Genomic DNA, 26,004 nt, shown 5'->3' with positions numbered 1-26,004 from the left:
ATAACAAAGTATGTTCTAATACTATTTACCCACTGACATTTATACATACAATTTTTCATCTTCTTCTCTTTCCTCCCTCCCCATTTGTTAACCTCTCATTGCAAACAGAAGTCAAGTAGCAAACAGCATCGCAGCAACTAAGCTTATTACAACCTGTTTTTATAAGGATATACCAACAGATTTACTTAAGGAGGAATTCTATATTGTTATCAGGAACTAAAGGATAAGGCTAACAATTTGGATAGTGCAACTACTCGTTCTTAAATCCATCTACAATTCACAGATAGGAAGAGGTCAGTGACCTAGGAGCAACGATCAACTCAAGATTTAATTTTCATTATGTTATTCATGAACACCCGGAGCACTATACTATAATGCGCAAATGGATACTGACATGGATCCTGCCAAGTTTGCTCTACAGATCATGCTTCCACATTATCTGTCTGGTGGGCACTTTATCTTTGGCATGCAATGACATGACTCCAGAGCAAATGGCTACAAATGTGAACTGTTCCAGCCCTGAGCGACATACAAGAAGTTATGATTACATGGAAGGAGGGGATATAAGAGTGAGAAGACTCTTCTGTCGAACACAGTGGTATCTGAGGATTGACAAACGAGGCAAAGTCAAAGGGACTCAAGAGATGAAGAACAATTACAGTAAGTAATGTTTTATTTATGGCACAGCTTATGAGCCTTAACGACTTGTGAAAGGATCACTTTCCAAATGACTTGCCTTTTCAGTTTCCCTTTTTTTTTTGAAAAAAATTAAATATCATTATTTATTTCCTAAATTGGGATGGTTAAACTATGTTCCTAAAAATATCTCCTGGAACGGAGCAAATCTACTAATATTATAGTTGGAGGTAATAACCCAACCCAATTTGAAAATATAGTCTCTACAACCTTAGTTCAAAGTGCTTTTATGTTAAGGGAAATGTAAATGATATTATTCATACTGAAATGTGATTTATTGTCTTCTAGCAAAACCCATTAGGAACTCTAATAGAGTACTCAGTAAATGCTCATCAAAATTAACTTACCATTCGTTTGAGGAATAGAGAATTTTTAAAAAATAATTTGATTTCCCTTGAAAAAATATTCCTAGGGTGTAAAATATTGAATTGTGCTAAAAATGTATTCAGTGACATTTACAACTCTGTACAGTTATAAAACAGAAGTGAATCTGTGGTATCCTTTTCTGATAATGTCATAATGAGCTTGTATTTGATTGCTTAATTATTTACCTAGCACACAAATAGGCTCCTTCTAACATTTTATTTAACTAAGTATTCCATGTTAGAAAAGTTCTGTGTTACCTTAAGGGAAATGTAAATGTGAAGGAGGAAATAAAAGTGAGTTGGAAGAGAAATTAATTCCATGATTTAAATGTAAAGCCTTATATTTCCCTCAGGAATCAATTATTCTTTTCATGTTAATATATCAGGGTTAGACTTATCATTTTAGCAGTTAGGATTAATAACCAATCTCAAAAGTCTTAAATTTTATGGGATAAAATATATACCTGAACATATACATTAACAATTTAAAATCCCTGAGTGAAAATAAATTTTGTTTGTGTTACTAGCACTTAATGTTATTACTGTATCAGTTTATAATATTATGTATGTTAAAGTCAGTTGAAAAAGAATGCATGAGGTGATGATGTAAACATTTGCCTAGCACAGTGCCAAGCTTGCAATGAATGTTTAAAACTTTCACTGCTTATTTAATAAATCACTTTTAGGCTTCTCAACTAATGAACAAAAATGGGGATATGTGGAGTTATGTTTCTAATACAAAAATGAGAGGATCCACTTTTTAACTATAATTGATACAGAATGTTAAGCCCATCTTAGTGGATTGCTAACAGTACGGCTTTATTATTACTGCTATTAATAATGTTATTATGTTAGTTCTAGGATACTGTTCTGATTATACTGAAGCTTAGTTAAGGAAAAACTATCTGGAGGAAAGTCTTGTGGCAAGTTACTTCTATGCAAGCAAGAGAATTTATTTAAAAGTGATTGAGATTTATAATGGATAATAGAACTTGGTGAAAAAAATGGAGCCCAGGTGGAATTTATGAAGACAGGTCCATGTTCCTATTTGTGAGTGACTTTGGAACCATTTCTTTTTCCAATTCTCATTTTTTTCATCTGTAAGATGTGGGGTATGTACAGATGATCTCCAACATACCTTGTATTTCTTATGGTCTATTCTATTTTTAGCCACAGAATATACAACATAAATGTGAATAATCTATGTACTTATCACACATACTGAATGAGATGAAAGTGAACATTATTTAATGATAAGTTGAGCTGCCAGAAATAATTTCAAATTGTGTTATAAGGTATTAAACCTAAACACTACAGAATTTTTCACATGCTAATTTTTAAAAATGCTTTTATCAAGTAATAAAAAAGTAAAAATTTAGATATGAAATCAGTGAAAATGAATAATATTCATAATTATTTGGTATCAATTGGAATATCTATAATTGGAATGCACTAATATATATCTTTTATTTTATATTAAATTTTCTTAAAATCATGAAACGTGTTTTTAAACATACACAAAATGCTAAAGTTCTTTTACAGTTTGAAACACAATTTAGCATTCACCATGAGTAACCATAAAGCCAATTTAGAACACTATTTCTCTTCTAACACTAATTCTACAGTAAAAAAGAAAGGAAGAAAGAAGGAAGGAAGGTCATTCTATATCAATATAAATTAGAATGTCACAATACCAATGTACTAAAAGACATGATATATATTTTGTAAATAATCTTCACTTCTATAAAGATTTTTCAGAGGCTGTCCATATAGTATACCTTATTGATATGGTAAATACTCTTGGAAAGGGAAACTTTCATCAGGGTCCTTTCAGTAAGCCCCAGACTGTTGTTAAGTTGTGTTGCTATCCTATTGATGAAGAAGCCTGTCAGGATTCTCCATAGATAAAGAGAAGCTAATTCACTGTCGTCTATAGGAAATCCTAATGTACTTCATTGGAAAATACATGGAGAATCACTTAGAAGAGAATTCTGATGGTCATTTCCTACTAGTTAAAGGAAAGCCTTAATTGAATGCTTCATGCATAAAAACACACAAATTGACACACGTGACATTGAAGCTACTGTATCCAGATACTAAGAAACACAGATACATAGAAAATACTGAACAGAATTTGTTTAAAAAGTCAAAGAAGGCAAAAAAAAATTGAAATGACAAAACTTATAGATTATTTACATTCCTCAATCCTTAATGAACAAATGAACAAAAGATGTTTCCTTCCTACTTCAATTAAAATGAGAAAGTAAAACGTAACTGCATTGTCTACCAGATGGAAATGAGCAGAGTTCAGAAAGTGGTAAAGACCAGAATCAAACTCTGAATTTCATTTGCAATGTTCTGATGCCTTAAATTCATTGACATGTTGTTAAACATCCTTCTTTGGAGGACTTTTAAGATGGTACAGATTTAAATGTCTCAGATGATAACATTTTGCATGAAAAGTTAGATTATCAGCTATATGAAACAGTTGTTCTCTGGGTTACCATAAGAAAGTTCCCAGTCCATTCTCATAGCTTTGCTTTGAATGAAAGGGAAAGTGACCCGACAATGTTAATGGATCTTGAAGGACTGCTTACTTCACCAACAGAAGCATTGTTCCCTCATAGGAATGTGGTTTATAAGATGTTAAAACAATGGATTGGAGTAGGTAGGAGAGGTGAAAAATCTGGGTGTACAATTCTGCTTCTATAAGGTGTTGGGCTTGGGGCAGGTACATGGAGGGCCTGGAGGAAGACAAGGGTGGTGATAAAGAGATGAATTTGATATCTCTGGGGAATTAAAAAAATACTTAAGCTATCCTGGTGGTGAAGATCTCACTTCAGGGTTTTCTTAATTTTAGTGTTGTCTTGTGAAATATTTTAAATCTAGATAAGAATGAATAAATGGCAGAAACAATGCACCACAGAACTCAACAGAAACTAGACTTGTATTAGTAGCCATATAAGCAGGACCTGACTATGTGAATATAGGAATTAATAAGAGGCCAAGAGGCACTGAACTGCATTTATGACTCTGGAGGGGAGAGAAGATATCACTGGAGAACTGGTCCTGAGAAGGCACGCTATTCTCACTCAGGAGGGAAGAGAGCCTCTCTTCTCAACTTCTCTGGTGGCACCACATTTAGCCTTTTAGTAGGTTTCTAAGCAATGAAACTGGAACCTAACCTGAACTTATAAAATGCCCCTCCAAAATGAAATACATATCCACATTCTCTGCAGAAGAAGAACGTCAATAATACCATAGAGGGACTGGCAATGTGTGGACAACACTTTCAGAGCTGTTGTCAGAGCTCTCCCCTTGGGGAAAAGGCCAGAGGGTGAATTTAGATCATTGGACCAGGCGGTCCATCGGCAGACAGAGGCAATCACTCCACACCTGACACAAATAACACTGCTGCTTAAGCTGGAAATTGAGGTGCCGAGTGAGAGACAGCAGCAGTGCAATGGGCAGCGACAACTGCCCTGGGAAAGAGATGTGAACTCAGTCTCTTGGGAAGGTTTTCTTGCTTTTGGCATCCAATTACTAAAAAGCTTTGCTTTTCCCATTCCTTTCGAGAAGAAATCCTTGATTGCCATAAGACACTGATTCAAGAAAAAGTATGCCTCACTTGTTATAATTAAGCATTGTAAGTTCCATAGCAAGAAAAGGGTTAGCCATTCTGAAAACTGGCCAACAATTTGGCAATAGGCTCTTTTGGATTGTTAGACTGTGTGACAGGAGATGGCCTAACAATTGGCAAAAAGCAAATAAACACACTGTTGTTGGATTTGACTTTGACCACAAAATCTTCAGTGACTCAAATTGTCAACAATTCTTTGGATAAGCTCCTGCTCAACAGGAATATGCTGGTAGCTAACAAATATGAAGATGGTAAACTTGCTTGTGTTCAGAGAGGTCTTAGCAAGTTAGCTAAAAAAAACCCCCACTAATTCACACAATCAAAATATAATAATGACAACCATATCTTTAGAAAAAAATAGACAATGAGGAACATATCTATGGAGCTGAACCAGAGTTACTGACGAAATGAAATCCTATAGAACTAGTGACTTGCATTTCCTTAAGTAAGTTGTTGAGGCTTTAAATTATGTAAGATGGCTAAATTTCTGGGGAGTGGATTTGGAAATACTAGCTACTCTTTGAAAACTCCAATATTAAGAATTATTTGTCATTTTATGATCTTCCTCTTTTTTTTTTTTTGCCTAATACTAGTGCCTGACTCTTTTATTTTTGAATTATTTCCCCAATATAATTTTTTTTTCTGCTGTACAGCATGGTGACCCAGTTACACATACATGGTTCTTATTATGTGGTGATAAAAATTTACTGCCACAGGTGCACCTCTTATTTATTTTGTAAATTCTCATCTGACCTAATTTCTATACCAATCCTGAGGATCTGATCATGTATTTTACCTTGTGACTCAGTTGTATCACAACCCTTCAGCCTTATATTTTATAGCTTTCAGAAAACCAAGTGAATTTGAGAGAATGCAAGAAGCTGGCTCTTAGATATATGGAAGGGATTCCTTTTCTAGATTTTTCTATTTCTCAGCCTTGGCTAAATTCTGTAATCAGCTCGGAAACTTTAAAAAAATACTGATGTCAGGTTTCACCCACAAAGATTCTCATTAATGATTTGGGGGTGCAACCTAGACATTAGGAATTTTAAAAGCTCCTCAGATAATTCTGATATGCCTCAAAGGCATAGAACCACTAGATTAAGGGGATCACATTAGATTAGTGGGGAAACCACAGCTCAGTTAAATCAGAATCTTGTGCAAGTGGGAAAGACCCAGGTACCAGTGTCTGTGTAAAGCTCTTCAGTAATTCTAATGTGCAGCTAAGGTTGAACATCACTGCTTAATGAGACAAAGGTTCTAACTCAGCAGGATCCCCTCAGAGTCCTGGGGATGTCTGGGAACCCTTCAAGGGCTTCAGAATTAATGCGTACCCTGGAGGATTTTTGAAATGGGCTCATCAGGAATGAATCTCTGAATAATGCATCAAGGAAGTTCTTTGGGCTCCACTTGACCTTTCTGACAAATCTTGGTGGCTCCAACATTTGGTGAACTGGCCTGAAAATGTGATGACAGCTCTGTAGCTACTACATAAGAAGGAATATTTGGTGAATGAGTTCATTGCTGGGAAAAAAACACGTCCTGTGCCACAGTTTCTCAAGGACAGTCAGGTCTGACTCCCTTCTGACACTTTCAAGTGGAGCTGCAGCAGCGAATCTGGAGTACAGGCATCAATGCCAGCTTACAAGGCACTTAAGTGAGCCACTTATGATGATGAACCCAGATGCCCCCAAGTTAGAATCACACCTCCTACTGCCATCCCACAAATATAGTGAGTTAAGGAGACAATCTCCAGTCTAGAAAATCCAACAGGGAAGAATAGCCTAGAGGGTCTACCCAGATTAGGGAAAGTCTGCCAACCTGGAAGTTTGTTTTCTTTGCAAAATGGGGATTAAGGCAAAGCTTTCTTTCTTTTCTAAAGATCTCAGCTTTCTTCTTCTGTATCAAAGATTTTTTTTGAATATAATACTTTTCTATGTTTTAATTTCACATATGGCCATAGTTGAGGAGGCAGGAATTGTGTATATCTAGGAATATGGAGAAAATGACATTAAATGAAATGGGCTTCCATCTGAATTCCTCATTTTTCTAAACCTTGTCTTTCTGTAAAAAATTTATTGAGGTAAGATTGACCTACAAAAAGCTGTATTATTTAATGTATATAATGATGAATTTAGAGATAAGTATACATCACCATAATCTATGCCATAAACATAACCATCACTTCCAAAAGTCCCCTCCTGTCCTTTTTATTACTGCTGTTGACAGAGGCACTTAAGATCTATCCTCAGCAAATATTTGAATATACAATTCTATACTATAAAATATAGACACTATACTGCACAATATATCCCTTGGACTTATTCATCTTGCACAACTGAAACTTAGAACCCTTTGACTAATGTTTCCTTGTTTCCCCCCACCCTCTAGCCCCTAGCATCCACCATTTTACTCTGCTTCTATGAGAGAAGTCTAATATTTTAGATTCTTCCTGTAAGATGTATCATGTAGTAGGTGTCCTTCTGTGTCTAGCTTATTTCACTTAGCATAGTGTCTTCCAGGTTCATATCTAACCTTTCTACAAGCAAAATAGGTCGGAAAATAAAAATTGTCTGTCTTTCCCATGGTTGTGAAAGCCACATTAAAGAATTACTGAATGTTTAACTGTTTCTTGACCAATAATCATGTCTGTATTTGAGATGATATCTGCACCTGATTTAGGTAGAGAAGCCATATTCCAAATCTGCTAACAAAGAAAATGTCATTCAAGTTATTCAGCTAGTTGGGTTTGCATAGTAATCTATAAAGACAAAGGGATTAGGGTGAGGAAGGAGAGGTGAATTATGCAAAATCGATGTCTAGGTGAAACTTGCCTTTTAGGCAGACAAAATCCTTTCAGAGAAAAAATAGTTTGATGTGAATTGGGAAGAATTGTCTCTAGAGATTCTTTAGTTGCTCCAGTCAACTTTCCTGCAGAGGAATGTAATCACTTCTACTGGAATGGCCACAAGTACTTGATGGAGCCATTGGCTAGTGTCCTTCTAAGAATAAAAAGGAAGAAAATATTTCTGTCTGTCAACAGGAAAGTAAAATGTGAGGGAGTAAAGGAAAAAGGACTTTACATAAAATTAATGAATTTTGCATTTAAACACAAAGGATTCTCAAAAATAGCTCTACTAAATTTTAAAAAACTGAAGAATAATTGATATATGATATTCCGCTAACTTTTCTGATGCACTTAAGGAATAAAGGCAATTGAATGCAATGTACTGATAAGCTAATAGATGGAGGATTTCTGAGATGAGAACAAACAAGACCAAAATAGTGTACAGAGGGGTTGAAATGAAAACAGACTAAGGTGTATGTTACTCAAATAAATGTTTTGAAAATCTGTGCCTAAAATTATAATAATTTGTTATTTATCCAGACTATTCTGAAGCTGAGTTTATTTTTCTAATTAATATAAGAAAAATGAGGCATATTTCAAATTCTTAAATAGCATATTTATCATGTTCTCTTAAAAGCTACCATAATATTTTCCATTTTGTTTGCCTATTTGAACTTCAGATGTAATTGTACATAATGCTGAGAAAATGATATGAAATAAAGTTCAGAATCAACTCAGTATGCAGACTTTTCTTACAGCAGTGATTCCAAAGTTTGTTTCTTAGAACACTAGTGTCCCTCAAGATATTAATGGTGTTTCCAGCAGTAGTTTGGGGGGCTTAATGGAAAATATTAGGTTAAATAAAGATGGACAAGTTTTTTTTTTGTTTGTTTTGTTTTTAAGAGCAGAAAATCGCTGAGCCTATACCAAACTGATATGAACTGCAGAACTCTAGGAGAAGTCTACCTATGGTTTCCCAAACTTATCTGTCAACGGAGCATATCCTCCACTCCTCCTATCCTTCCTATTCTCACCTTTGATTTCAGTAAAACATTTAAATTTCTAATTTGAAATTGGGGAGCTATTGCCTAGAGAACCTACCTTTGGTGTAGTGAAGAACTAGACCAAGCTTCCACTCAGTTGTCAGATCCCAATAAAAAGAAAGGCTGTAAGATGGACGTGACGCAATATCTTAAGAGTGATTCTCAACACAAAATTTATACTAAAGTCAGGAGCCTGCATATAATGTTGGACTATTAGGGTAGTATTTGGGGTATAAATGCTGGGCCAAATTCCAGAGATGTGCAGTGAGATATAAGCCTAGTTTGAAGCTCTTTCTGAGTTCTGAGCAGCTTTATAGGACCATTTTCCTATTTTGAAATGATACCAAGCTATCATTTGAGGAACCAAGAAACTGACCAAAAACATTTCCCATGTAGTAACCTAAAAATATTTTAGGATTCCAGCATGATTGAAAAATTTCATGTACCTAAAAACAGTACTCTTTATTTTACTTTACAAAAAAGCAATTTGAGCAAAAGTTGAAGTTACTTACATTAGATCAATAAAGAAGAAGTTTAATTTACTAGCCAGAAGCTACTTAGAAAATTTAAATTTAACATAAATAGAATTGGGGACTGCAAATTTAATGAACTAATTTCATACCCTTTGAAGAAGTCACTTATTTGAGGTTTTAAATATAACTGTCTTTCTAGTCATACACAACACATTTGCTTGCCTTATTTATTTTTCTTTTCTGTTTGCATTTAACCATGGCACTAGAATGTCAGTTCTGGAAAGAGAAGTACCCTGTCTTACTCTTCCCTTTATCTCCCAATGGCAGATAGCTCAATGCAAGGGGCAAAGGAAAGGACACAGAGTGATAATTACTCCTATTTCCCTCTTAATTTTTTATACATCTAAAATTAATTATAGATAAGAAATAGATCACTAAATTATCATGAAAAATTACTGTGGACAAGAATGAAAAACCTTGCTGAAATAAAAAAGAAGCACACCTCACTTCCTTTTTATTGTCTATTATTTTTTTCAAAAGTGTTAGCCTCCAGGCGTTCCCATTGTGGCTCAGAGGTTAACGAACCCTACTAGTATCCAAGAGGATGCAGGTTTGATCCCTAGCCTTGCTTGGTGGGTTAAGGACCCAGCATTATGTGAGCTGTGGTGTAGGTCACAGACATGGCTCGGATCCCGTGTTGCTGTGGCTGTGGCTGTGGCTGTGGCTGGCAGCTACAGCTCTGATTTGACCCCTGGCCTGGGAATCTCCATATGCTGTGGGTGCGGCCCTAAAAAGACAAAAGACAAAAAAAAAAAAAAGAAAAAAAAAGTGTTGGCCTCCAGAAACTTTGACTTAATGTTTTTCTAAAATGTTTTTATTTTAGAGGTCAATGATCTAAGTAGGCACAGGTACCACTGGTAACAATGAAAGGTGACTGGAAGGCCTGGTAAAGTCCAATGCTGGAAAGCTGTAGCCCTCCTCAACATTCATTCTTATTTTCATCTGACTGTCAACTAATTCCTACATACAGAAAACTATATGCAGAAAAAAAAATCATGGTTGATATTCCCTTCAGGAATATCTGCAATAAAAGGAAACACAAAGGGAAAAAACAAGCAGTAGGCTGATAATTTTGGGGTAGAGCTCTGCCTACTTATTAACAGCACTTACAAAACTGATGCTGCGCCTGGCTGGAGAGAGAAGAGGACATGTATGCGGGAGAGCTGGGGAGAAGTACAGAGCTGGTGAACACACTCTAAATTTGTTTTAGGGCCAGTAGCCTGATGCTCAGATAGTCTTTTGGTGACATAGGACATCTCTAACTGTGCTTTTGACCACAGGCCTGGTTCATATCGAGGCAGCTTTCATGGGGAGTTCCCCTTTAGGCAGTGAAAGGTTTCCTCCCTTATTTGCTTGAATAATGAAGACATCACATAAAACTTTCACAGATTGGTGATTTCTTTTTTCATTCTTTGTCAATTCAGCAAATAGTCATTGATACCTTCCCTATGCCAGATTGAGGCTACAGAAATAAACAAATCCATAATGGAGAATTGACAGATTAGTAGGGGGTAGAGGGCGAACTACAGGTCAGAGGGAGAAAGTTTAGAGCATGTTAGGGTGTTGCCCAACTCAGCTTGAGAAGGGGAGCATGGAAGTCATTCCTGGGTGAAAATGACCTGAAGAATGAGCAGGATGAGAGAGGACAAATATATTGCATTCAGAGGAAATACTTTTCCCAGATACTTGGTAGTAAGAAAGTACTGCAAGGCTGGAAAATGAAAAGTGATCTAATAGCTTTCCGGTTACCAATGTTATGCTCACTAAGGTAAACATTTTTTTTTCCTATTAAAAATAAGAGAAGTACATTTGCCCTTTATCAATTTTCAGACTTTGTGTAATCGTTCTGCTTACTAAAAATGTCTACTTCCCTGAAAGAGAAACTTTTTTTGAAGGCACAGTTAAGTTTTGTTAACTGGAATAATATTGTTTTTCTGGATAACTAAATATTTTTCTTTTTTTAATGCCATTTGAGTCTTTGATCATAATTGTTATCTGCTTAAGTGAGCTTGTTCAGTAATAATCACTGTAAAAGCTACCTTATCATTATGGAGGATTTTTTTTTTTCCCCATAATGGTTTCTGAAAATGGAAAGACATGGTGGTTTTGAGGCTTATGTTTAGCCTTTAGAGACAAAATTATGGAGGTTATCTGCCACATTCTTTAAGATAAGACAACTTTTACTACTATTAGAGTTGATTCACCGATTTCAGCTATTTAACCAGGACACTCAGTAGTCAAGCAGCTGTGCAGTCTTACTCCCTCTAAATCACTAAGTAGGTAATGCAGTAAAGTGTTTTCCCACTTAGATAAAGGTACTGAGGTGTCTATTTCTAAGAAATTGTGTTAAACTATCTTTCTGTACAAACGACACATTATAAAGTAATATTGAATGTTTAATAGACATAGGAAGGTGCTGTTAAGCTCTGAAAAGATTCTGGCTTAATTTAGTCTTCAAATTTTCTTTTAATTGGCTTGAAGTTGATCAGATATTGAATAAAAATTCATCCCCAAAATAAACATAAGTAAATCTATATCATGGTTGTTAAGTTTGTACTTAGATCTAAAGTTTATCACATTTTAAAGTACTATTTAATAGTTTATTAGGTATTCACATTAATATACTATTACAACTATTGTACTGTGTAGAAACAAATTTTGTTACAGTTATCATAAATCTTCTAATTTATGCAAAATTGCGCAATGTACAACTGGGAACATTTTTATTGAGTGACTAAATATACGGAGATCACTAAAATGATGTTAATTCTTTAAAAATACACATGCCAATATAGAAATTGGTACAGAACACTTCACTCCACTCTAATTAATCCTTAAAATACTTTTTTGCTATGAGGTTGCAATCACACTATCAGTCTAGAGAAGGAAAGAAAAGACCCTCAGGAAATTGGCCAGCTTGCTAAGTTTGTTAGTATATACGTTCTAGTTTTAAACTTATACATAGGCTTCCACAGTAAGATATCACTTCATACCTATCAGAATGGCTATCACCAAAAAGACCACAAATAACAAGCGTTGGCAAAGATGTGGAGAAAAGGAAGCCCTTGTACACTGTTGGTAGGAATGTAAATTGGTGCAGCTGCTGTAGAAAATAGTATGGAGGTTCCTTAAAAAACTAAAAATTGAACTACCATATGATCTAGCAGTTCCACTCTTGGGTATATATCCAAAGAAAATGAAAACACTAATTTAAAAAGATACATGCCCCACGATGCTCATAGCAGCATTACAAGCCAAGATATGAAAGAAATCTAAGTGTCCATCAACACATGAATGGATAAAGATGATGTAAGATACACACACACGAATATTACTCAACCATGAAAAAGAATGAAAATGTGTCATTTTACAACAACATGAATGGACTTGGAGTGTGTTATTCTTAGTGAAATAAGTCAGACAGAGTGAGATAAATACCATATGTTATCACTTATATACAGAATCTAAAAAATAAAACAAACTAGCAAATATCACAAAAAAAGAAAAAACTCACAGATGTAGAGAACAAACGAGTGGTTACCAGTGGGGAGAGAGGAAGAGGAGGGGTTAAACAGGTAAATGAGATTAAGATGTACAAGCCACTATGTATAAAATAAATAAATTACAAAGAGATATTGTACAGCACAGGGAATATAGCCAATATTGTATAACTATAAATGGAATACAGCCTGATGAATTCACTGTGTGATTTACATTATTATATAATAACGAGCAAGTAGGTCATGTTCAGAATAGTGCTTAGTACCTTACAGTCAACATAAGGTACGAAGATACTTTGATGGGAAAGAAGTGAGGTGTTTTCAGTTACACTTTTCCCTTACTATGATAACACAGGTCATTGATACTATTTTAGGATCACAAAATAACTACTATAAGAGGTAAACTTACTGAGTAGTTACTGTGTGCTTGGCAGAGTTATGCTCATTTTGCTGATGAGGCAATTTTGGCTCAGAGTTAGCTAGTGAATGTCAGAGCTGGGATATGAACCCAAGTAGGTTCAACTCCAAATCAGGTTTTATCAACATATGTATCACTATACTGTCACTGGTCCTATTAAAACACCACACATTAATTTGCATTATGCAGTAGGATAATTTGCATCTGAAGAACTATAAAGAGCTGAAATTTTCATCACTGTAATATGACCTAATGAGTACTTGGCATTATCTTATTATTAAATAAAAGCTTTACTCCAACCTTCCTGGTACAAAATATTTTGTCTTTCCCTTAGTTGGAGTGGAATCAGTTTATTTTGCTTACAAATTGCTAAGGATGCTGCAAAATTTGATTTGGTTGTATTTTAAACACATTTCTGATAATTATTAAAAATACTTATACTTCTGTTCAATTAGTAAGTATCTTCATAATTATTGTAGTATACATACACATATATGGTTTAATTAGGATTTCAGAGAGTCAGTCACTTAGTCAATTTTAGGAGTATAGCCAGACAGGTCACCTTGCTAAAAGCTGCAAACAGAAAAAATACAAAAATAAAAGAAGTTTCAGGAGTTCCTGTCGTGGCACAGTGGTTAACGAATCTGACTAGGAACCAGGGGTTGTGGGTTTGGTCCCTGCCCTTGCTTAGTGGGTTAACGATCCGGCGTTGCCGTGAGCTGTGGTATAGGTCGCAGACGAGGCTCGGATCCCGCGTTGCTGTGGCTGTGGTGTAGGCCGGTGGCTACAGCTCCGATTCGACCCCTAGCCTGGGAACCTCCATATGCCGCGGGAGCGGCCCAAGAAATAGCAAAAAGACAAAAAAAAAAAAAAAGTTTCAGAGACTTTGTTCTAATAAGCACTTTAAAAAGATAGTTTGAAGAAGAAATAGTTTATTGGCAAATTGCTTCTTTTGTCCATGATTTTTATGTTCTCAATTTCTTTCTAATCCTTTTAGGACTTTCCCATTAAAAGAGGCAGAATAAAGCAATAAAAATGATGAGTTAGTACAAAGATGGTATATAAAATTCTGTTTTCATAGTTTCCTTTTAGAGAAAACATTAACATATTTATTTAACACCTAGGAGTAGATTGAATTGATTAAAAGTCAGAGGCAGCAATAGGGACATGGAAATAATACCATATTAGGGTTTTAACCTTTTTTCTTCCAATAATTGATTGTCCTTGGGCAAGTTAAATACTTCTCTGGGCCTTGGTTTGTTTGTTTGCTTGTTTTAAATATAAAAAGAAGGGGGTTAGAGCAGATTGCTTGACTAGATTTCCATTGTAAAATGTTACCAAAAGTGCTAATAAGCAAATGAGAGAGAGAGAGAGAGAGAAGGTGTATTAGCTATAAATGCTGATTAATAGATTACCCAAAATTTAGCAGCTTAAAACATAGTTGTCAGAGGGTTGGGAATCTGGGGGCAGTTGTGCTGAGTGGTTCAAGCTAAGGGTCTCTCTTGAGGCTGCAGTCTTCACAAGAAGGACCTGTTTCCAAGCTCTCTTATGTGGGAATTGGCAGGCTGTCAACTTACTTTTTGCCCTGTGGGTCTTCCCATAGGCTTCCTCAGTGTCTTCTTGACATGGTAACTGGCCTCCCCCAGCCTGAGTGATGAGAAATTGGGGGGGTGCGGAGAGAGAAAGAGAAAGAAAAAGCGAGCACACCGCCAAGATGGAAGCTGCGGTGCAACACACCATCACTTCTGCCTTATCTTATTGGTCACAGAGAAAGGCCCTCAGGAAATATGGAAGGGAACCCACACAAGGGGGTGAATACCAAATGGTAGAGATCCTTAGAGGCCAAACTACCACATACGGTTTCTGCCTCTGAAGAACTTCTAGATAAGCTGGGAATCAAAGTATACATAAAGATTTAATTAAAGCTATACTAGAGAGGGAGCAGAGTAGGGATTTCCCATTGTGGCTCAGTGGTAATGAACCTGACTAGTATCCAGGAGGATGAGGGTTTGATCCCTGGCCTTGCTCAGTGCGTTAAGGATCCTGTGCTGCCATGAGCTGTGGTGTAGGTCACAGACGTGGCTTGGATCTGGTGTTGCTGTGGCTGTGGTGTAGGCTGGCAGCTGTAGCTCTGATTTGACACCTAGCCTAGGAACTTCTATATGCTATGGGTGTGGCTCTAAAAAGATTAAAAAAAAAAAAAAAAAAAAGGAAAGGCTTAGCTGATTTCCAGTGGCATATCCCTATTACTAGGATCATTTTCTCTTTTGTCTCCACACCAAGTGTTAAAAATATTAGTATGTTTCATATAAGCAAGGGTCCTCAGAAGGGAAGAATATTGCTTCAAAGTTTATAATGTGAAAATCTAGTGTTTATAGATAGGAAAAGAAAGAGATCCACAAACAGATTACATGTGGTCACATACAGTAGAAATACAAACACTGACCCCAAATATTAATTTATTCACTAGATCTTTTTAAGCACTGAATGATGCCAGAAACTGTGTGAGTTGTTGAGGATGCAATATTAGACAACTCAAGACAGAACTGATTCCTGCCCTCAGACAGTTTCTAGTAGTCCTCACTATTTGCCTCTGCCGTTTCCAATCCTTTCCTAACAAACCTATGGAGTGGAGTGGGCAGCACCTAACTGGTGGATGATAAGAACTGAGTAAAGATACAGGAGTTATTTTGAAGTCAAAACAGTGTATAATTTTAAAGAGAAAAGACAATGGTAGGAAATTTGAATTGTCTGGTATAAGCAGGAACAACTTGGAACTGTGTGGTTTTCTGCTGAATGCTCTAATAACTGTTAGTGGACTGCCTTTACATGAAGCTTTATAAAATAGGCAATATAAAGGACACTGAATATGGTAATTCTTGAGTAACTACTCTATACAAAGCACTAATAGCTGAGGTGGGAGGTCAAAGTCAGGAATAAGGAAAGGGGAGGTGGTGAGAAGGAGTTGGAGAAGAAGTGTAGAAGTGTAACACTTTAAACTCCTGGTCCTAAAGCCTAGGAGAATAAAATAAGCAGTGTAGATTTTCCCATATACATTATAATTTTACATAAATCCCTAACATTTTCACTTGCTGGAATGAGGATACTGTTTTCGGTTTAAATTTTCTTTCACATTAAAACTATGGTATATTTCTAAATGCTGATGTTTTATTAATTTCTCTTATTTTACTATTTGTAAAATAATGATGAAGTAATATGTATATTACAATTGGGATTAGGTGGGCAACAATTTCACGGGAGAAGACTTTTGGTAAAAATGGCAACACTTTATTTATTTAATGATTTTTATTTTCTTCCATTATAACTGGTTTACAGTGTTCTGTCAGTTTTCTACTGTACAGCAAGGTGATCCAGGCACACATACATATATACATTCCTTTTTCTCACATTATCATGCTAAAATGGGAACATTTTTAAAGTCAAGAGCCACTATTCATGGAATATTTTAACTAAATATCACATGAAGTTAAATGGCAATTTGCTCTAGATCATTAGGATTTAAATTGAGAATGGAATTCAATTAAACATTTATAGAGCACCTTTAATGAACAAGGTGACATCATAAAATAAAGGCTGTGAAGATAAATAACTTTTGTCTTTAGTGTGCGTTTTTGGGAAATAATTTGGTAAGTTCTGAAGGTTACTAATATGTTTCATATGAAGAAGGGAGAGATCAAGAGAATAAAAGTGAATATTGCTAGGTGAGCCTGAAGAGGTGAAAGGGACAGAGTAGAAGAATTAGGAAAAGAAAGTGTGCTGGAAAAAGTGGATTTGAACAAAAGGGGGATTGGTTGAAGAACTTTGATAGAGGATGAAGAGATTTTTGAGTCAAGAACAAAATGTGCCAAAAGGCATGGGTATAGCAGGGCCATTGTGAAGAATGGTGAGTCCTGCCCTGGCTAGCTGAGGGTGTGGTGTGGAGAGAGTAGCAACACAGAGCATAGATGGGTGAAATTCTTCAAAACACATTTTAACCTCACACTATAAAAGGAGAAGATAGGAGAACAAAAAAAGAGGGTGAAGATTGGGTGGGAGAGGGAAGAGACAGAATTAAAGGAAGGATGTGAAGAGGTAAAGAGAGAAGGACAGAGCAGGGGAAGAAGTAGGGAGAGAGAAGAAAAAGGAATACATAGATACATCAGTAGAGGAGAGATAAAAGGCAGAGGGATGCTCGGGAAGTTCTCAAGTCCCCAGAGATTTTGACAGTGTACCCTCCAAAGTTAGAGGGCCTGGGGGACACATCTTCCTGAGTAAATGGACTGTGATTTGACTAGTATTACCTTGATCACTCAATGAAATCATGCTAAAGGCCAGATATGTGAGCCTGTGGTTTCCACTCTGAGACAAGGCTTTCGCAAACTCATCTTTGTAATAATTTATGGAGACAACCCACCAGGCCCACGGCAAATAATTATAAATAATTTTGCATTGTATTGTTATTTCTTTTGATAACTGTTAAGAACTTGAGAATGTTAACTAAGAAATTCTTTCTGTACACTGCTGGCAAAATACTTTGAACTTTGCTTAGGGGGTATATACATTTGAGCATCTGTAAGGTTAAGAAATAAGCCAAAGGTGCAAAGCTACTCAGTGGTAGAGCCAGGAGACTGGAATCTAGGTTTCTAGATATCCAGAGGTGCATTAAAAAAGTCAGAAAAATATAACACGTAGCGAAGAAGTCAGAAACTAACATAAGAACTTCTCAATCTTCATGTAAACAAATTTTGTTTGAGAGGTTTCTTACACAAAATTTTTTGGAAATATAATCCTGTCCCTATAATAATTAGTACTTACAAGTAATAGAGAAATTTCTTTGAGATAGTATAAGACTTTAATGAATCAAGCACAACTTCTCAAGAAATCATATCCTCCTCTAATAGTGAACCCTATGTTTGACATTTGCCTATAGGGAGAAATATTTAAACAATTTAATTATAGTAAAAAAATCACATTCCACTTTATAGATATAAAAGTATACACAGTTATAGACTTCTTATAGTTTAAAAATAAGAAACAAAAGGAAATGTGCTAAGTGTACAAATGAAAAAATTAATGCCTACTATTAGTCTAAGAGACTCCATCCCCAACCCCTCAAATCATAGTCCAGTTTATAAAAAAACACTGCCCAGAAGGAAAAATTGCCCAAGTTTAGAGTAAGGATGAGGCAACATCTATTTTCCTGGAGTGTATTCAAACAAAATACATGATGTCATACCATAGAAGATCATTTCTCTTCAGACATCCAAGATCCTACATTTTGTTGATTATGTTAACATTATCATCAAAACGTTTTTCTCAAATTATAAATGTGAAGGCCATTACTATAAAATCAAAAGAAAGGGCAGCAGTTCCTGTCGTGGCTCAGCAGGATAAAAACCTAAATAGTTACTACTAACTTTATCTAAAAGAGTTTTGCAAAATTATCACCAATATGATGGAGAAAACAAAATCAAAGGTTCACAGTAGAGGAATAAATGGAATAAACAGCTGGTCTGCCTTTTGCTTTTCATGCAGATTAATATCTAAGCCAGAGATAGAACCCTCAAGCTCTTATTTTTCAGCGACTTAACTTTAGTTTCTACAACAAGAAAAGTCTTCCCCACTCACTGGCTGCTCCAGCTATTCTACGGATTTGAATGTTTTTGATTATTTTAATGCAGAAGAGCAAATAAAGAACTATAACCATCATCTAGCAAACTAATCTGAAGTTGAGAGGGTAGAACTATGAAGCAACACATTATATCCCTGTTTATAGCTGTGGTGCTGGAGGCCCAGATGAATGGAGAGGATCTCAGGAACGTTTCATAAATTACTAAACATATTCTTTCCAACCTTCTTGGCAACTCACTACTAATTTTTCTCTGAGTTCTTTTTCTTCCCATAGCTCCTGTCTCCTCTTCCTTCCCACTCCCTTTTCCTCCCTCCTTTCCTCTCCCTCTTTCTTTCTTCCTAATGCTTTTAGCTTCTTTTTTTCTATTTCTTTGCTCTAACTAGAAACAATATAGAACTGAAATACATATTAAGTACTCATTAAGATGAATGCATAAATTCCCTGTACTTGGATATAAAAAGCAATTAAAAATAATGTATATTTGTCACATTAAAAAAACCCTACTTACAGTTTATCAAAATGGACAGGAAAGTGATTGAAAATAAATATGCTAGGTTACAAGAGAGATATGTTCAGGCGATTCTCTGTACTTTTTTTTTAGTGATCTAAATATTCTTTGATGAGCATATATTAACTTTTCAAAAAACACAAACATATATGCATATATTTTTATGGATACATTTGATTATAATAAACTGTGTTGTTTTTTACAAATGTGGCTCTCATTTTCCTCTTCAATCACACTCTGACAGGATAAGAAAGGCTTCCCCAACCACTGGTAGTCTAAGAAATCCAAGATCTATAACTGTCAAACCTTTTCTTGGAGCTCTCCAAGAATGGAACCTCTCGCAATCAATTCCAGTATTATATCACCCTAAGAGTTGGAACACTTTCTCATATTTCAGGAAATTAACCCTGCCTTAAGTTAATGTCCTTTTTCTCTGCATATGAATAATAGATTGACATGACTAATAAAACACTTTCATGTACTTAGAGAAATAATATGTATCATCTCTATAATCATCCCTTGATGATTTCATCTAGTCTCATAGCTAATGACCACCAATTTATGTCTCTAGCCTAGACCTCTCTCCTAAAGTCCAGACTCATAAATTCATCTCTTCTGAATGCCTACTAGGCATCTCGAACTTAACATGTCCAAAATAGAAGTCCGGAGTGCCTCTCTCCCCAGGCCTCTTCAAAATGATAATGACAATGCCAGTCTTCCTACTAATTGGGTCCCAAAGCCTGGACTCATCCGTGACTTATCTTTTTCTTTCATAGTCTACACTCAATCTGTTAATGAATCCTATTATCTCTATCTCCAAAACATATCCATACCTGGTCACTTGCCACCTTCACTGCTATAGTCCAGGCTCCTATCACCTGTTGCCTAGATTACTGCAGCAGCCTTCAACCTGGTCTCCCTGCTTCTACCCTTGCACTCCTAAGCTGTTCTTCACACAGAATCAGAGTGATTTTTCCAAAGTATAAATCAGACCATGTCACTTTCTGGTCAAACTCTCTAACATTTTCCCAATTTACTCAGAGTCGAATTTAAAATCTTTACAAAGACCTACAAAACCCACAAGAGCTGCACCTCTCACCACCAGCTCTCACTACTGTCTGCCTTGTGTATGCTGCTTCATTCACACTCAACTCCTGCTGCTTGAGGACAAGGTCAGGTAAGTTCTTGCATCATGTCTCTTGACTATCTGTTTCTCTACCTGAAATACTTCCTTCCCTAGATATTTGGGTGGTTCACTCCCTTACTTCTTCCCAGTCTTTATGGAAATGTCACCTTCTCGCCGAGACCTTCCCAGTCTCCTCTCCCCAACACACATACTTCTTGTCCTCTCTTCCTTTATTTTCCCCTTAGCATTTATTGCTAATGTACTATATTTTTATTTGTCTTGTGTGTAAGGTATTTCCCAGACTAGAATGAGAAGGTGCTTAGTCCACTGTTATATATACAGTACCTAGAGTTGTTTCTGAAGCTCAGTAGGTGCTCAATAAATATATCCTGCAGAGGTGAAAGGATGAATTCCATAAATATTTATTGACTACTTGTCTGGCACTGGGCTAAGCACCAGGGGTAGAAAAGAAAACAAAGGAAATGTTGGTAGATGCAAACTATTACATTTAGAATGGATCATCAATGAGGTCCTGCTGTACAGCACAGGGAACTAAATCCAAACTCTTGGAATAGAACATGATGGACAATAGTATGAGAAAAAGAATATGTATACATATACATATATATGACTGGGTCACTATGCTGTACAGCAGAAATTGACACAATACTTAAATCGACTATACTTTAATAAAATAAAATAATGAAAATGCCACTCCTCTTTACTTAGGTGAGAAAAATGACTAAATAAATATAAATGCAGAAATTTGTCAGGGGAAAACTGAATGCAAGATGGAGGGAATTATGAATAGAACTTTAAACTGGCTCAGTATTGAGTTCTATTTTAAATACTGTGGTTAATATGTGTGCCTGGATTCAGGGATGTTAGACGACTTAGAAGACCAATTGTTATTTAAGATGTTTATCTTAGCACATTCAAATCACTCTAATTTATTACTAATATCAGAGTCATTCTGGCTTATAAGAGTTCTTAAATAAACAAATTTTAATTATTCTGAAAACATTACAATGTCTGCAAAAATGTCTATTTTCCCTCTAGAAAAATTTCTAGAATAAAAAGATACTAATAAAAAAAGGATTTCAAATATTAAAATGGAGTTTGGGGGATTTAAAATCTGAAACTTTATAAAACGTCCTAATTTGTCTCATCTAGCCTGTCAGTTACAATAAAAAAACAGCAGTACTTTTTCTACAACTGCATATTCTTGGCACAAAATGACTTAGAGGCATTTAATAAACATTCATTGAATTATTGAATGGTTGGATGACTAAATTAAAAACACCTTTACTTCTAATGACAGTAATAATACTATGAGATAATATTTATAGATCCTTTATTACATGTCAAGAATTCTGCTAAATGCTTTACAGGCGCAGTGATTAATTTAACCCTCAAAACAACTACCATGAGGTGGGTGTTATTATCTTCATATTACTGATGAGAGATACAAAGTGGTTAACACATGTACCCAAGGTCATAGAGGCAGTAGCTGGCAAGGCCAGGATTCAAAATACAAGTTGTCTGACCTCGGAGATTACACTAAACAGTGCCACCGTGGTGCTGCTAACAAGCAGGGGTGTGATGGGGGATGTGATGGTGCCTCACTAAGAAGTTTCACTGTCTGACTGATACTAGAGTGTTGAGGGGAAAGTATGGCTTCCATTTCTAAGGATACAATAGGAATACAAGCAAATCATAAGTCTGAGTTAGAGAGAGAGGAGAGGGAAATATGATAAGGTATCTTGCTCAAGGTCACTGGTGGCAAAGCCAAGACCAAAATCCATCCATTGCTCTGGGATTCCAAGGCAAAGCTTGTTCCACTACGACCATGTAGAGAATAACACATTCTGAAAAAGTAGTGTGGGGAAAAAAGCTTTTGTAAATAATATAAAAGTTATGCTTGAGAGAGTAGCTTAGAAAATTTAAAAAGCAACTATAACTTTACAAAATACTGTGGTCAATTTTTCACAAGTTTGATGTTGCTCTATGATTGACTCATTTAATTCATGACCAATATATAATTTTCCTATGGTTTTACCGTAGCGAAACAATAGACTCAGTTGGGGTTAAATAAATAAAATATATGGCCTCTGCACTGTGCAGACATTTTGTTCCTGATGTATACTGCCATAGTGATATGAAGTCACAGATCTGTATGAATTAATTTTAGGTTCAGGAATGTGTATATGTATTTGGGGGGAGGGACAGCTGATAAATATTCAAAAGCTACTTCAAGAAACAAGGGACAGGAGTTCCCATTGTGGTGCAGTGGTTAATGAATACGACTAGAAACCACGAAGTTATGGGTTCGATCCCTGGCCTTGCTCAGTGGGTTAAGGATCCTGCATTGCTGTGGCTCTGGTGTAGGCTGGTGGCTACAGCTCCAATTAGACCCCTAGCCTGGGAACCTCCATATGCTGTGGGTAGCAGCCCTAGAAAAGGCAAAAGACAAAAAAAAAAAAAAGAAACAAGGGACAGGGTAGTGTAAGGATTAGGCTAGTCCTGGATCCTTTCTTCTCCTTTTTCTATGAGTAGGTCTTTGCTTTGTAGAGTAATTTCGAGGCTAGAAATTCATTTCTAGCTTACGGGAGCAAGAATCACTGTTTACTGTTTGGACAGGGCGATAGCTGGCCACAAACTAGTTAAAGATCCCTACTTGGTTCTGGATCTTTTTAGAAAGGTCCATTCCTGTTCTCTTGCAGAGCCAGGAGCACTATATCATACCTTCCAAACATGACTAGTGAATAGTAATAATGCTTGACATTGGTGGAACTCTTCTGTCTGTATGGCACACAGCTAAGCAAGTCACATATGACACCTTATTTAATTTTCAAAATAATCAAATGAGGCATGCATTATTATTTTTCTTTTAAAAATGAAGAAATAAAGGCTCAGAAGGATGAAGTAACTTTGAATATGCCCAATGTATGAATAACTGAAGTGGTTTGGTAAGTGACTTCAAAGTGAGTGAGGAATTTTTATTCCTCATTATAAACTTTGATAATATATTATACAAATAAAAGGAAATTATGCCCCTAAGATCATTTAAATAATTACTTGGCTAGTGTAATGAACAAACTTGACACCTTAACTAAGAATCAGTAGGCCAGAGTTCTGGTTCTTGATCTCCCTGTGGCTTGTACTATGAATCCTGCAAATTGTTCTGCAAATTTTTCTCAGCTGCCATTCTTTATATAAAGGTTAAACTATGTGATTGCTATATCTCATTCAGCTCAAAAGTCCCATAACAATTTTCTTTTTTTTTTTTTTTGGTCTTTTTGCGTTTTCCCACGGCACATGGAGGTTCCCAGGCTAGGGGTCTAATTGGAGCTATAGTCTCTGGCCTACGCCACAGCCACAGCAACGCCAGATCCAAGCTGAGTCTGCGACACCACAGCTCATGGCAATGCCGGATCCTTAACCGGCAAGGCCAGGGATCGAACCCGCAACCTCATGGTTCCTAGTCGGATTTGTTAACCACTGCGCCACAGCAGAAACTCTCCCATAACAATTTTCAAGTGGATTTTTGGCTATTTTAAAATGCTGGGTGGGCTAAGAAATAGGGACATGAATAGAGATTTGAATAATACTTCCAGTCTGCAGAGAATTACTTATATTACCTTGGATTATATTACCAAGTCCTCACTTTTCTTGCTACTCCAAGTAATTTCTACCTACACAGACTCATACTGAGTTCCTAATACTTATTGCTACATATTTCTGAATGGAATGTAACTGCCATGAAGTCAATTTACCCATCATGTAAAATAAGACCATGAATTAGTAAATATTTTTTACTCCTTTACCTATAAGTCATTCTCCATAGTACAGTGATTTTAGTGTAGAAAGACAGTTATATGTCTATTTAAGCTATTTCTTCTAGGCTCAACAATGTAAATTCCCTCAACCATTACCTTTAAATGCAATTTCTTAATCCATTAGTCCTCTAAGAACACCGTCTAAAATGAGGTACCCAGAACACGGTGCTCCAAATTGAGCAGGGTGAGGCCAAGAACAGCAGGACAACTGCTTCCTCAGCAATACTAAACTTCTTTTAAGGCAGCCAAAGCTTTCCATTAATATGTTTTGGTGCAGATGTACTATACTGTTGGCTCATCTTAAACTTGTGTACTTAAAGTTCCATATCTCTTTCAAATGGCTTATTGCCAAGTCAGGTCTGCTCTGCTTCTGTTCTTGTGCAATTGCTATTTTGAACCTATATTTATAACATCTTGACACTATTTTTCTTAAATTTTATCTTGTTGGCTGTGTCTCAACATTCTAGTCAATTAAAAAAAATAGTTACATGTAAAGAGGTAAAATATACCTTGGGATTACTTAACTTTAGAGATATTGTCATTCTGGAAATTTCTAGTATTACAGTTCTTGAGTTGGGCAACAGGCTCTTAGAAACACATGGAGGAAACATGTCACAGACTTATGAAAAGAGGACAGTGTCAGGCTCAATCACAAACTAGACTGTGATGTTGCACATTCATACAAACGTAGCTGCATGGACCCATACGGAGAGGATCAGCAGCGCATGTGTCAAAGCTGTATAAGTCCATATGAGAAACAAATGAAAAACATAAATTTGTAGGATTGATGTGCCTTATTAGAGGGTAATTCACTATAAAGAAACCCATAATGGAATTAAAATAACAGAAAATTAATTTAGTATATATGTTAAGACTCAGAGCTGACAGGAGATGTAAACTGAGTAACTAATGAAGCATATGTTCATTGCTCTCCATCATCTTTCAGCAGTTTTCTGTTATTGCAGGCTATCTCTTTCCTCCAAATATTGGCACTTTTATTGTGCTCCTTACTGTCCAGAGCCCCTTGCCCTGGGCCTAACTACATTGTTAAAGATTTCTTTCCCTTGCTCTGATCCTTTAAGACTTTCCTGAATGCCATTTTTCAGGGCCTTCCTCTCAGTTGACCATGTCCTAAGAGATCAGTTTATAAATTGATGCTCTAATGGTTAATAGCTCAATGTATGAGCTTCCTTAGGAATATCCGCCCTTTAGTTGTGGGCCCTTGGGGACATGATGATTAATATAGAGCAATTACTTTACAATAGTACAGTTTCAGAAATGTAGCAGGCAAGAGTATAGATAAAAGACGTACTTTGGAGAAAAACTTTCCTATGCCTCTTGATTTCCACACCAGAGGTTTTTAATTACTTTCTCTCTCTCTCTTTTTTTTTTTTTTTTGGTCTTCTGTCCTTTTAGGGCTGCACCCGTGGCATATGGAGGTTCCCAGGCTGGGGTCTAATTGGAACTATTGCTGCTGGCCTATGCCAGAACCACAGCAATGCCAGATCCAAGTCGCATCTGCGACCTATACCACAGCTCATGGCAATGCCAAATCCTTAACCCACTGAGCGAAGCCAGAGATCGAACTCGCAACCTCATGGTTCCTAGTCTGATTCGTTTCCCCTGTGCCATGACGGGAACTCTTTCAATTACTTTCTTGATCTTTAAATCTGATTCAACCAAAAATTAGTTAAATTGAACTTGTTATAATAATGCATTTGAAAATAAATCTCATCTTATTTTTCCATAAAATCTATTACAGGCAATTACATAGCTTAGGTTCTTTGGAACTGCCTAGCTCTTCTTTTCTACATATGATCTGAGCCTGTTTGGAAAATATAACTAGTACAGAGATG

At 36.1% G+C, this 26,004-nt stretch overlaps 2 protein-coding genes across 6 annotated transcripts in view; one reads left to right on the top strand and one right to left on the bottom strand.

Moving 5' to 3' along the window:
• The window catches only part of FAM227B (family with sequence similarity 227 member B), a 217,606-nt gene that overhangs the window by 87,273 nt on the left and 104,329 nt on the right, over positions 1-26,004 (bottom strand). The gene's annotated exons all lie outside the window — the stretch shown is intronic.
• The window catches only part of FGF7 (fibroblast growth factor 7), a 62,257-nt gene that overhangs the window by 798 nt on the left and 35,455 nt on the right, over positions 1-26,004 (top strand). The window contains exon 2 of one of the 2 annotated variants that reach the window (XM_047766412.1): positions 284-660. In XM_047766412.1, coding sequence (XP_047622368.1) covers positions 375-660 — 286 coding nt within the window. In that variant the 5' untranslated portion in view covers positions 284-374. Of the gene's footprint in view, positions 1-108; positions 661-26,004 lie in introns of both variants that reach the window. The other variant, XM_047766411.1, reaches the window with a different exon arrangement.

This window comes from Phacochoerus africanus, chromosome 2, assembly GCF_016906955.1.
Source record: "Phacochoerus africanus isolate WHEZ1 chromosome 2, ROS_Pafr_v1, whole genome shotgun sequence".
Taxonomy (NCBI): Eukaryota; Metazoa; Chordata; class Mammalia; order Artiodactyla; family Suidae; genus Phacochoerus; species Phacochoerus africanus.
Note: the sequence above shows the minus strand (reverse complement) of the source record. Positions and strands in the feature narration are given on the sequence as shown.